The sequence below is a fragment of the Oncorhynchus mykiss genome, chromosome 12 (genome assembly GCF_013265735.2).
Source record: "Oncorhynchus mykiss isolate Arlee chromosome 12, USDA_OmykA_1.1, whole genome shotgun sequence".
NCBI classification, from domain to species: Eukaryota; Metazoa; Chordata; class Actinopteri; order Salmoniformes; family Salmonidae; genus Oncorhynchus; species Oncorhynchus mykiss.
This window is the reverse complement of record NC_048576.1, coordinates 54,429,563-54,443,014: the sequence shown is the minus strand read 5'-3', so window position 1 is coordinate 54,443,014 and position 13,452 is coordinate 54,429,563. Positions and strand designations below refer to the sequence as shown.

Genomic DNA, 13,452 nt, shown 5'->3' with positions numbered 1-13,452 from the left:
GTGATACAGTACATTGCCCACCCACTGTATGCCTGAATGAGTCACGTTCTGTTTCCTTCACCTCACTGACAACCGTAAAATCTATTTTCAAGACCCAGCTATGTGAAATTAAATTGGTGAATGGCTTGAAATGCACCACCTTCACCATAAGTATATGGTTGGGCACTGATGTTGGGCGATTAGGCCTGGCTTGCAGTCGGCTTTCCAATTCATCCCAAAGGTGTTTGATTGGGGTTGAGGTCTGCGCTCTGTGCAGGCTAGTCAAGTTCTTCCACACTGATCTCAACAAACTATTTCTGTATGGACCTCGCTTTGTGCACGGGGCATTGTCATGCTGAAACAGGATTCCGCAAACTATTGCTACAACTTTGGAAGCACATAATTGTCTAGAATGTCATTGTAAGCTGTAGCGTTAAGATTTCCCTTCACTGTAACTAAGGGGCCTGGCCTGAACCATGAAAAACAGCCCAGGTTTGTCTGTTGGACTGCCAGATGGTGAAGCATGATTCATCACTTCAGAGAACACGTTTCCACTGCTCTAGAGTCCAATGTCGAGCTTTGCACCACCCAAGAAGACGCTTGAAATTGCTCATGGTGATCTTGGGCTTGTGTGCGGCTGCTCGGCCATGGAAACCCATTTCATGAATCTCCCGACGAACAGTTCTTGTGCTGACCTTGCTTCCAGAGGCAGTTTGGATCTCGGTAGTGAGTGTTGCATCCGAGGACAGACGATTTGTACGCGCTATGAGCTTCAGCGGTCCCGTTCTGTAAGCTTGTGAGGCCTACCACTTCGCGGCTGAGCCATTGTAGCTTCTAGACATTTCCACTTCACAATAACACCACAGAGTTGACCAGCAGCTCTAGCAGGGCAGAAATTTTACAAACTGATATGTTGGAAACGTGGCATCCTATGACGGTGCCACGTTGAAAGTCACTGATTTCTTCAGTAAGGCTATTCTACTGACAATGTTTGTCTATGGAAATTGCATGGCTGTGTGCTTGATTTTATACACCTGTCAGCAATGGGTGTGGCTGAAATTGCCGAATCCACTAATTTGAAGGGGTGTCCACATACTTTTGTATATACTGTCTAGTGTAGGCGGGTCAAGAGGCAGAGTTAAAAAACGTAACCCTGATTCTTCAATGCATTCAAGCGGTCTATTTTCACGCCCCTTGCAGTTGATGAGCTCCTCAAGTCTTTGAAGGCCTGCTCTCTCCGAGGCAGAAAGGCCTGCTCAGATAGCGTGTCCATGGATCGGATCAATTATGTGTGCCACTAGCTCATCTCAGGGCTGATGAAAGGCCTGGGCCACCACTACAACAACAACAGCCTGGGCCACTCACAATGCTACAGCCCCCTCGCTAGGCTAGCTCCATCAGTAGCACCCCCCCCCCCCTGCCCCTTGCCCCCCACACTGTCTGTCACCACCCTATTCATATGCAAAACCCTCTCACACATCTCCCTGACACACACGCCAGATCTCTACAATAACACGGTATGGTGGACCTGGAGAATTACAGCCTGCTGCTTCTCTCTGTGGCAGGGGAGCCTCCGCAATATGTCTCCACAACTCAATCACATCAGATCAGATACAAATGACATTTCTGATCCACCCGTCGCACACTCGGAACACTCCATTCATGTGGTTGACAGTGAAATTGCATTACAAAAGAGCCACCCCACACCCTCCTCCTACAATATTAAAGATGGTAGATAGATGCTCACACTCATGTTCATATATAGAGATGGAAGAGCAATGTCTGTCTTTACAGACCCCAACAGGGTGGCTAGGCATCCAACCGTTGACGATGGTACAGAATTACTGTGGTTGCATCTCTGAGAAACATACACAAACTACACCGAGGACAACACAAACAGACAAACGTGTGTGTACGACACAAACGTCTCATTTAGCAGCATCACTGTAGGTGGTGCGCAAATCCAGATAACCCGTCTGCATTCTAGGGGCTTAGAGAAATGGCAAAGGAAGCTGCCATTGTTGGCTGTCTTGCGGTGTGATGAGGACTATCTTAACCCACACAGCCACAGAGGAAAGTAGGGCAATCGGGGATGTTTAATTAAAGGAACCGCTCACTAGGGAGCGTTGAAGAACTGCGACACCACCATGGAACTTAGGGAACGAATGCTCTCCCCTCTGCCTGTCTGTGTAAACAGCCTGCCGTATCAGTGCCACCACAGCCCCAATACAGCTCACTGTACGCATTAACAGCCTCTCAAGTGTCTCGTACTCCACGCCCCGCTCTTGACTCGACCGTACAATTTGGCAACCTCGAAGAAGACAAAGAGCCTGTATTGCTGTCTATGTGCTGCTGGGTGTTTATGTATGCTGCAGCAGTAAGCTCTGCCCTGCCCTGCCAGCGGAGGGGATTTGCTTCTAAATGGAGGATCTGTGTGTCTATTATGCATAACTATCCTCAGCCCAAACACACAGTCTATCCAAGGCGGGCGAGTATCCTCTCCGTCTCCTTATCTAACCCTGTAGGTTCCCTTCCGCCCACGTCACACACAACAAAAATGACATGACACACCTGGCTACCTCACATGACCTGTCGACTGAACGCACCAAACATTGATTCAGGTCAGGACATCCAGAACTGAGATGTATCAAGTAGAATATCTATCTCGAGCTGGTTCTAGCAGTGTGAGGTTAAGAGAATTCAACTGGCATGCCTAGAATGGAAATAGTTTGTTTTCATCTGAAAAACAAAGGAGTCGATCATGAGTTTTCCCCTCAAGCAGATTGTGGTCGATTGATTCCTACCTTTGACACATCTTCCCTGGTCTTCCTCTAGCAGATGCATCTGTTTTAGAGGCTGTGCCTGGGTACACTGTTGCTATGCAATCCTCTCAGAGATACGGGTACATACTCTGCCAGGTGGGCTGTGGCTCGCTCTCTCATTCGCAGGTATATTTGTATTGTTCGAAACTCTCTTCAGACCTGATGAGTCCCTCGCACACATACACACTCCCACACACTCGCGAACAGAGTGCTTTTACCGACAACGCTCGGTCCGGATTTGAATAATTAACATTAAACCAAGCAAACAAACAAGACCGGGCTTTTAAATAATGATATTTTGTTCCCAGGAGAATCATGTCAGAAATAGAGAGGGATAGAACGAGAACGAGATGGAATGAAAGGAAAATAGATAGATGTGTTTTTTTGTGTGATTAAAAGAGAGAGAGAGAGAGAGAGAGAGAGAAACAGGGAAGGGAGAGAGAGAGAGAGAGAAACAGGGAAGGGAGAGAGAGAGAGAAACAGAGAAGGGAGAGAGAGAGAGAAACAGGGAAGGGAGAGAGAGAGAAACAGGGAAGGGAGAGAGAGAGAGAAACAGGGAAGGGAGAGAGAGAGAAACAGGGAAGGGAGAGAGATAGAGAAACAGGGAAGGGAGAGAGAGAGAGAAACAGGGAAGGGAGAGAGAGAGAGAGCGAGAAACAGGGAAGGGAGAGAGAGAGAGAGCGAGAGAGAGAGAGAAAGAGAGAGTGAGAGAGAGAGAGAAACAGGGAAGGGAGAGAGAGAGAGCGAGAGAGAGAGAGAAAGAGAGAGTGTGAGAGAGAGAGAAACAGGGAAGGGAGAGAGAGAGACAGGGAAGGGAGAGAGAGAGAGAAATAGGGAAGGGAGAGAGAGAGAGAAACAGGGAAGGGAGAGAGAGAGAGTGAGAAAGAGAGAAACAGGGAAGGGAGAGAGAGAGAGAGAGAGAGAGAGAGAGAGCGAGAAAGAGAGAGTGAGAGAGAGAGAGAGAAACAGGGAAGGGAGTATGGAGCGATTTCAGTGTCAACATACATTTTATTTGAATTCCATCATTTTGAATTTTAATCTAATCTTTTTGATATTGTAATGCTGAACTTGTAAACTTAACTTGTATTTCCTGATTTGAAACTGAATTGAATGAATATTACAGTCAGCTTTAACATTTAATTTCCATTTAATTGAATATTCAAGCTCAATATTTATATATTAATTTTCAAAATGATAGATGTTGCATTAATTGTCTGTGCATCAAGTTAACAAACTATAATTTCAAGTTTATCAAAGTTTCATATATTCAACTTCTCAGACGCATTCAGATTCAGTTTTCCAATTCAGTTCTCTAAATTCAGATTCAAAACCAGAGACAACATCCTGGTACTTTGCCAGCCAGGAAAGGTGGAAGAGAACTGATAGAATCCAAAGCCCACTGTGGTAAACAGAAACTTCTGGCGGTTTCTGAAAACAATTCATTTGGCCCTGAACCGTTTGAACCGTTTTGGCTATGAGCTACTATGAGCCCATTCCTGAAAGCTACGACCCTCTGGAGCCTGGACATGGGTGATTCACTCTATGATGATCACAGGCTGCGTTAGAAGGGAGTGTCACAAAATGTTCCCCACATAAGAATATACAGTTGAAGTCAGACGTTTACATACACCTTAGCCAAATACATTTAAACTCAGTTTTTCACAATTCCTGACATTTAATCCTAGTAAAAATTCCCTGTTTTAGGTCAGTTAGGATCACCACATTATTTTAAGAATGTGAAATGTCAGAGAGAATTGTTTATTTCAGCTTGTATTTCATTCATCACATTCCCAGTGGGTCAGAAGTTTACATACACTCAAATAGTATTTGCCAGCATTGCCATTAAATTGTTTAACTTGGGTCAAACGTTTCGGGTAGCCTTCCACAAGCGCCCACAATAAGTTGGGTGAATTTTGGCCCATTCCTCCTGATAGAGCTGGTGTAACTGAGTCAGGTTTGTAGGCCTCCTTGCTCGCAAACGCCTTTTCAGTTCTGCCCACAAATTTTCTATAGGTTGAGGTCAGGGCTTTGTGATGGCCACTCCAATACCTTGACTTTGTTGTCCTTAAGCTATTTTGCCACAACTTTGGAAGTATGCTTGGGGTCATTGTCCAATTGGAAGACCCATTTGCGACCAAGCTTTAACTTCCTGACTGATGTCTTGAGATGTTGCTTCGATATATCCACATAATTTTCCTCCCTCATGATGCCATCTATTTTGTGAAGTGCACCAGTACCTCCTGCAGCCAAACCCCCACAACATGATGCTGCCACCCCCGTGCTTCACGGTTGGGATGGTGCTCTTCAGCTTGCAAGCCTCCCATTTTTTCCTCCAAACATAACGATGGTCATTATGGCCAAACAGTTCTAATTTTGTTTCATCAGACCAGAGGACATTTCTCCAAAAAGTATGATCTTTGTCCCTATGTGCAGTTGCAAACCGTAGTCTGGCTTTTTTATGACATCCAGCATCATCACAAGTTCCTTTGCAGTTGTTCTGGGATTGATTTGTACTTTTTGCACCAAAGTATGTTCATCTCTAGGAGACAGAACGCGTCTCCTTCCTGAGCAGTATGACATCTGTGTGGTCCCATGGTGTTTATACTTGCATACTATTGTTTGTACAGATGAACGTGGTACCTTCAGGTGTTTGGAAATTGCTCTCAAGGATAAACCAGACGACGTCTACAATTATTTTTCTGGGGTCTTGGCTGATTTCTTTAGATTTTCCCATGATGTCAAGCAAAGAGACACTGAGTTTGAAGGTAGGCCTTGAAATAGATCCACAGGTACACCTCCAACTGACTCAAATGATGTCAATTAGCCTATCAGAAGCTTCTAAAGCTATGACATCATTTTCTGGAATTTTTTCAAGCTGTTTAAAGGCACAGTATGTAAACCTCTGACCCACTGGAATTTTGATACAGTGAATTATATGTGAAATAATCTGTCTGTAAACAATTGTTGGAAAAATGACTTGTGTCATGCACAAGGTAGATGTCCTAACCGACTTGCCAAAACTAAAGTCTGTTAACAATACATTTGTGGGGTGGCTGAAAAAACAAGTTTGAATGACTCCAACCTAAGTGTATGTAAACTTCCAAATTCAACTGTAGTTGAAATGCCTTGTCATAGAATCCAAAGCTCACTGTGGTAAACAAAAACCATTGTAAAGGACTTCTAAGGATAGCCTTTCCACACCCAATTTAATCTTGCTCTTGTGACTGACTGTGTTTGAGCCAGGTCTGCTGCATGTCACAAGACTGTGTTAGTCCACTTAGCTAAAGCCTATAGGGATAAGTTCAGGAAGTTCATGTAAAGGACGACACACTGCTTGATTAAGGAGTACCGCTTCCCTCTGATTCAGCTCGTACCGAGACTCAAACTCAGGACCTCACAAACACACTGGACTGCCCTCAGGCCTCGCAAACACACTGGACTGCCCTCCTGACTGCCCACAATGGACTGCCCTCATTCCAACCCACCCCTCTATTGAAAAAAGGCCTTCTTCAATTGCGCAAGGAGGGACACTTCAGGCTGATGAGCAATGTTGCCTGTAAGCTATGCGCTGGCACGCAGCTCCCCCGGGACTGCCGCACAAAATAAATATCAGCCAGCACAGAGAAGCACGAGATTGAACTTCACTCAACTTCTAGTTTTCCCCTTTAGTTAACACTATCAACGTTTCCCTTTACTGTGGGAATTGCCAATATTAGCCACTAATATAGATGTTTGGTCAACAGGGGGGTGGGGAGTTTTTGCCCGCATTGCAGACGCGGCTATATCGGTCTGGCTATTACAGGACTATTAAAACCCCAGTGCACTACTTATATATTATATATATATTTATATTTATATATATTTATTCAGATTTTTCAGGGGGTGCTCCAGCACCCTCAGCACCATTACGTCCCGTGGCTATGGTAGATGCGCTTGCTTTGAGATCAAAGCGAGAGCTGCATTAAGCCACGTGTGCACATTTGTTAATGTTCTTTGCTAGTAAGTGAGTTATTAGCCCAGTTATAGCTCATTTCTAGTCAGCAATGGGGGAATAGTTGCTTCCTTCAAGAGTACAAAACGTGTTCATTTCTAGCCATCATTGAAAAGCGAGTCAGGTAATGATCATTTTTTCTGTCTTAAAGGGGCAGTGTTGTATTTTTGAGACAGGCTTGAATAAGCTAAGTAGCCAATATGCAGAGGATAGCATAATTTGTCTGATTCTCTGTAATAATGGTATGGGAATAATAATTAACTGAATTTCGTAAAGTGGTTTCTTGCACAAACAACACATTTAAATCACCTCCTTGTCTGAAGGACAAGTGGATAAACAAATTAATGTCAAGCCCTGCATATTTTTTCCCAAAAGTCTCACAGAATGTAGGACTACATTGAACACCGCACATTAGTTGCTACTGTAGGCTGAATGATAGAACAGCTGTTTCCATTTTAAAATGTTATGGGATGCATTTTCTCCATTGATTTTGATGGTAGGCCACTCTGGTTGGCCTACATTATGATCAAATAGCCACCGTAGCCTACTTGTCCACTGTTAAAACGGTTCCTTAAAGCGTGTATAGCCTCAGTGTTCACAGTCAACGCGTGCCAGAAGATGCACATCATTTTCACAACGTTCAAGTTTGCGCTCAGCAGACCAGACATTTGCTCAGTGCCTAAAGAAAGGGAACATTGCTGATGAGTGAGTTTCAAAGATCCCCATCTGCGACATTCACCCCTTTAGTTCACTCCACAGCAACCCCAGTGATTGTACCAGTGCAACTGTAGAGTTGAGTCCAGTTTCACCATTGTAAAGGACGCCACGCTGCCTGCTTAGCGAGTACAGGTCTTCAAGATCCAGCAAGTTTAGGTGATCAATGCTTATGTGATGAGAACCTACCCTGAGACCTGAAGATGTGCTAGTTTGACATCAGGCACGGGCAGACTGGCCATCTGGAATTTCGGGCAAATGCCAGATGGGCTGGTCCATTTTTAGCCCAGTGGGACGGTCAAACTTGTTTTTATTTTGCACAAAATTATAATAGTGGGGGCCTCAAGGGAAATAATGAGTCATTGTGGGGGCCTGGAGGAAAAGAATGGGCAGGCGAAGGGGCCTGGAAATAAGAATGGGCTCTGTGTTAGAAATGCCGGGGCCGATTTCTGGTCCCAGTCGGCCCCTGGTCTCATGTCTCCGGCAAGGGTAGTCATTATGAGGTTAACATGTGACTGACTGGGTTAAGACTGTGTTAGCCTGTTTCCTAGACATTGGTCCTGTGACTTGGATGGGTGTATTAAAGTAGGTGCACAGATTCTTCTGCTTCTGTTTGCCACAGAAAGGGTTGTTGTGCAGTAGGCTTGATTTCGAACCCAGTCTGTTATATTGGTGCCGTGATCTCCGAGTATGAGGTCCAAGGGGGGGAGGGGGGTGAAATGTAACCGAGGTGGTTGGATGAACCTTATTGGAGACTTGAAGACTTGTGTTAGCTTCCTGAACTAATGCCTATGTGCTAATCTCAGGTCTAACAGCCTTGTGGCATTCAGGAGACCTGGTTCGAACCCAGTCAGTCACAAGAGCAAGATAAAATAGGGGGTGGAAAGGCTATCCTTAGAAGGGCTATGACAGGGCTATTCTGAAAAGTTGGCTAGGAGACATCTATATTAGTGGCCAAATTGCTGTTTTTGTGACACTCCTAATGGAGCCTGTGATCATCGCACATGGGAGCAGAAAGCAAATGAATGCTCCAGAGAATCTTAGCTTTTGGGAATGGGGTCATAATAGCTCATCGCTAAAGTGGTTCAAACACTAAAGCCAAATCCATAGTAGGGAAATAAATTCAACATGCCACATTGGCTTCAGAAACCAGCAGAAGCTTCTGTTGACCAGAGAGAGTTTGATTATATCTGTTCTCCTCTACCTTTCCTGGCTGGCAAAGCACCAGGACGTGGTCTCCGGTCTGAATTTAAAGGACTGAATCTGAATGCATCTGAGAAATTAAATATATTAAACTTTGATTAACTTGAATTGATGGTTTGATACACAGACCATGAATGCAATATCTACCATATTTAAGCTGAATATACAAATATTGAATTTGAATTCAATTGACATTTTATTTTAAATCGTAATGCAATATTCATTCAATTTAGTTTCAAATCCTGAAATACAAGTTCAATTCATGAATTCAATGATTCAAATTTGTGAATTAAACATAAAACAATATTACATTCAAATATCCTAATACAAATTAAAAATGATAAAATTAAAATACAATTTCTGTTGGCACTGAAATCGCTCCATAAGGGAGGGAGAGTGAAAGAGAGAGAGAGAGAGAAAAGAGGGGGAGTGAAAAAGAAAGAAGACTGGGTTGTTATATTTTTACCCTAGTGCACCTCCATGTTGTCTGTGTGTGTTGGGGGGATTTTAGGAGGTTTCCATGACGACCCCCTCCTAGACTAGCAGGGGCTGTATGAGGAGCATAGCCTGGGAGGACTTTGTTCTTAGGCTTTGAACTGGCAACAGCACACTGCATCTTCACTACTGCTTCATAATCATATACACTAACCCCCCCCCCCCCCCCCCCCCCCCCTTCCACATATATATAGTACATACATATAGAAAATACTGCAGTATGGAATGATATGTTGTCAGCTATGTTCGAAATCCAAAATTAGATTTGGTGTGTTATAGATGATCATCAGATAGCTTGATGAGACAACAGATTGACAGCTGAACGACCTTGTTAACGTTCCTATTTGTGTGTTACATAACGGGCCTCATTTGTGAATTGTGTTGGATCCAATAGGCTTAATGAGACAGGAGAGAACAAAGTGTTTATCCACACGTAAGCGGTCAGTGGCTCTCCTGTCCTGGCTAGCCCTGTCTGTCTCTATCTTGTCTGTCTCTATCCTGTCTGTCTCTATCCTGTCTGTCTCTGTCCTGTCTGTCTCTTGTCTGTCTGTGTCCTGTCTGTCTCTTTCTAATCGGTCTCTATACATCCTGTCTGTCTCTATCCTGTCCTGTCCCTGATGTTAAGGACATCCATACTGCTGACAGGTTGGCCACATACTGTCATCACACTATAACCCTGCATCCCAAATGGCACCCTATTCCCTACATTAGAAAGAAAGAATGGCGCCATAGGGAATGGCTGCCATTTTAAAGGCTTCTAACCAATTGTGATATTTTGCATGCAATCAATGCATGAGCTCCATTAGAGACTATCCTACCAATGGGACATTAAAAACTGTAATATCTTATTTTTCACAAAGTCGTGACTGAACAACAACACGAGTAATATATGTGTTCTGTACATCGGCAGGATAGAACAGCTACGTCCTGTAAGACGAGGGATAGGGGTGTGTGTCTATTTGTCAATAACAGCTGGTGCACAATGTCTAATACTAAGGTAGTCTCGAGGTATTGCTCCCCTGAGGTAGAGTACCTCATGATAGACCGTGGACCACACTATCTACCAAGAGTTTTCATCTATATTTTTTGTAGCCGTCTATTTACCGCCACAATTAAATGCTAGCACTAAGACCGCACTCAACGAGCTGTATAAAGCCATAAGCAAACAAGAAAATACTGCTCCTAGTGACCGGGGACTTTAATGCAGGCAAACTTAAATCCGTTATACCTCATTTCTATCAGTATGTCACATGTGCAACCAGAGGAGAAAAAAAACTCTAGACCACCTTTACTCCACACACAGAGACGCATACAAAGCTCTCCCTCGCCATCCATTTGGCAAATCTGACCATAATTCTATCTTCCTGATTCCTGCTTACAAGCAAAAATTAAAGCAGGAAGTACCAGTGACTCACTCAGTACGGAAGTGGTCAGATGATGCAGATGCTACACTACAGGACTGTTCTGCTAGTACAGACTGGAATATGTTCCGGGATTCATCCAATGGCATTGAGGAGTATACCACCTCAGTCACCGGGCTTCATCAATAAGTGCATCGACAACGTTGTCCCCACAGTGACTGTACGTACATATCCCAACCAGAAGCCATGGATTACAGGCAACATCTGCAACAAGCTAAAGGCTAGAGCAGCTGCTTTCAAGGAGTGGGACACTAATCCGGATGCTTATAAGAAATCCCGTTATGCCCTCAGACGAACCATCAAACAGGCAAAGCGTCGATACAGGACTAAGACTGAATCCTACTACACCGGCTCTGACGCTCGTCGGATGTGGCAGGGCTTGCAAACTAATACGGACTAGAAAGAGAAACCCAGCCGTAAGCTGCCCAGTGACACGAGCCTACCAGATGGGCTAAATGTCTTTTATGCTCGTTTCGAAGCAAGCAACACTTAAACATGCATGAGAGCACCAGCTGTTCCGGAAGACTGTGTGATCACGCTCTCCGTAGCCAATGTGAACATTCACAAGGCCGCAGGGCCAGATGGATTACCAGGACATGTACTCAGAGCATGCGTGGACCAACTGGCAAATGTCTTCACTGACATTTTCGACCTCTCTATGACCGAGTCTGTAATATCTACATATTTCAAGCAGATCACCATAGTGCCTGTGTCCAAGAAAGCGAAGGTAATCTGCCTAAATGACTACCGCCCCGTAGTACTCACGTTGGTATCTCAATCTCAATCGCACTCCACTCTGCCCTTTCCTACCTGGAAAAAAGGAACACCTGTGAGAATGCTGTTCATTGACTACAACTCGGTGTTCAACACCATAGTGTTGAAAAAAAGCTCACCATTAAAATCATTTAAACATTTTTAAATCAAAGATCATCATTAAGCTAAGGACCCTGGGACTAAACACTTCCCTCTGCAACTGGATCCTGGATTTTCTGACGGGCTTCCCCCAGGTGGTAAGGGTAGGCAACAACACATCTGCCACGCTTATCCTCAACACGGGGTCCCCTCAGGGGTGTGTGCTTAGTCCCCTCCTGTACTCCCTGATCACCCACTACTGCGTGGCCAAGCACGACTCCAACACCATCATTCAGTTTGCTGACGACACAACAGTGTTAGGGCTGATCACCGACAACAATGAGACAGCCTATTGGGAGGAGGTCATAGCCCGACAGTGTGGTACTAGGACAACAACCTCTCCCTCAACGTGAGCAAGACAAATGAGATGATTGTGGACTACAGGAAAATGAGTGCCCCCATTCACATTGACGGGGCTGTAGTGGAGCGGGGCGATAGCTTCAAGTTCCTTGGTGTCCACATCACCAAAAAACGATCATGATCTAAACAGACCAAGAGGAGACTGAAAAGATTTGGCATAGGTCCCCATGTTATACAGTTGCACCATCGAGAGCATCCTGACCAGTTGCATCACCGCCTGGTATGGCAACTGCTCGGCATCTGACCGTAAGGTGCTACAGAGGCTAGTGAACACAGCCCAGTAAATCACTGGGGCCAAGCTTCCTGACATCCAGGGCCTTTATACTAGGCGGTGTCTAGGTCCAAAAGTCTAGGTCCAAAAGGCTTCTTAACAGATTCTACCCCCAAGCCACAAGACTGCTGAACAATTAATCAAATGGCCACCTGGACTATTTGCATTGACATCCCCCCTTGTTTTTACACTGCTGCTACTCACTGTTTATTATCTATGCATAGTAAATGTACCCCTACCTCCATGTACAAATTACCTCGACTAACCTGTAACCCGCACATCGGTACCAGTACCCCCTGTATATAGCATCGCTATTGTTATTTTATTGTGTTACTTAAATTTGTAGTTTTTACTTTAGTTTATTTATGTAAATATTTTCTTAACTCTATTTTCTTAAAACCGCATTGTTGGTGAAGGGCTTGTAAAGTAAGCAGTTCACGGTAACGTCTGCACCTGTTGTATTCAGCGCATGTGACAAATACAATTCGATTTGACTTGATATGAGCCCTATTGCAGTATAGATATAGGGAATAGGGTGCCATTTAGTAGGCACTATAGGGGCACACACACACACACACACACACACACACACACACACACACACACACACACACACACACACACACACACACACACACACACACACACACACACACACACACACACACACACACACACACACACACACACACACACAAACACACACACACACAAGGCTGATGTGTTTGTCCAGTAACCAGGAGAACTCATGGCTCATGTCATGGTCCTAAGCTAACAATGGTAACACTTGGCAGACAGACAGAAAGACATGGGCCCAAGCTGTGTCGCAGCCCTGCAGCCATTACATAGGGGAACTATTGTGTCCCGAGCTAAAGGGGGTTCTTTCAACCTGTCCTGAGACATTTGGTCCTGGCTCTTCATCCCCAGCTCCTCTCTATGTCTGTATGGACACTTAGTGGTTGGTCTCTCAGCATCATTACTCCCTTGCTTCAATGGAACAGAATATGAGTATATCAGATTGTACCTACAACAGGTACTGCAAGGAAATGTTCAAAAAACATGCACGCTTTCAAACACATGCAAGAATACAAACACACGCACACAAGAGACACACACCATGCTTTTAGCACAGATAACATAGAAGACATTTCTCCAGTCTAATTTATAAGAGGAGGTGGCAGTGAGAGCGTATGACCCACTTGGTCACAGATGTATTACCTCAGTGGTGTTAGAACACACAGTCCTACACACAAAGATAAAAACAAGCACACACACGAACCCAGA

The 13,452-nt window shown here is 44.5% G+C and overlaps 1 protein-coding gene across 3 annotated transcripts in view; it reads right to left on the bottom strand.

Moving 5' to 3' along the window:
- Positions 1 to 13,452, bottom strand: part of ppp2r2bb (protein phosphatase 2, regulatory subunit B, beta b) — a 101,330-nt gene that overhangs the window by 17,588 nt on the left and 70,290 nt on the right. The window contains exon 1 of one of the 3 annotated variants that reach the window (XM_036937802.1): positions 2,784 to 3,129. The exons of the other annotated variants lie outside the window; for them this stretch is intronic. Within the exon in view, the coding sequence (XP_036793697.1) occupies positions 2,784 to 2,823 (40 nt within the window). The 5' untranslated portion in view covers positions 2,824 to 3,129. Of the gene's footprint in view, positions 1 to 2,783; positions 3,130 to 13,452 lie in introns of those variants that run through there. 3 annotated transcript variants of the gene reach the window in all.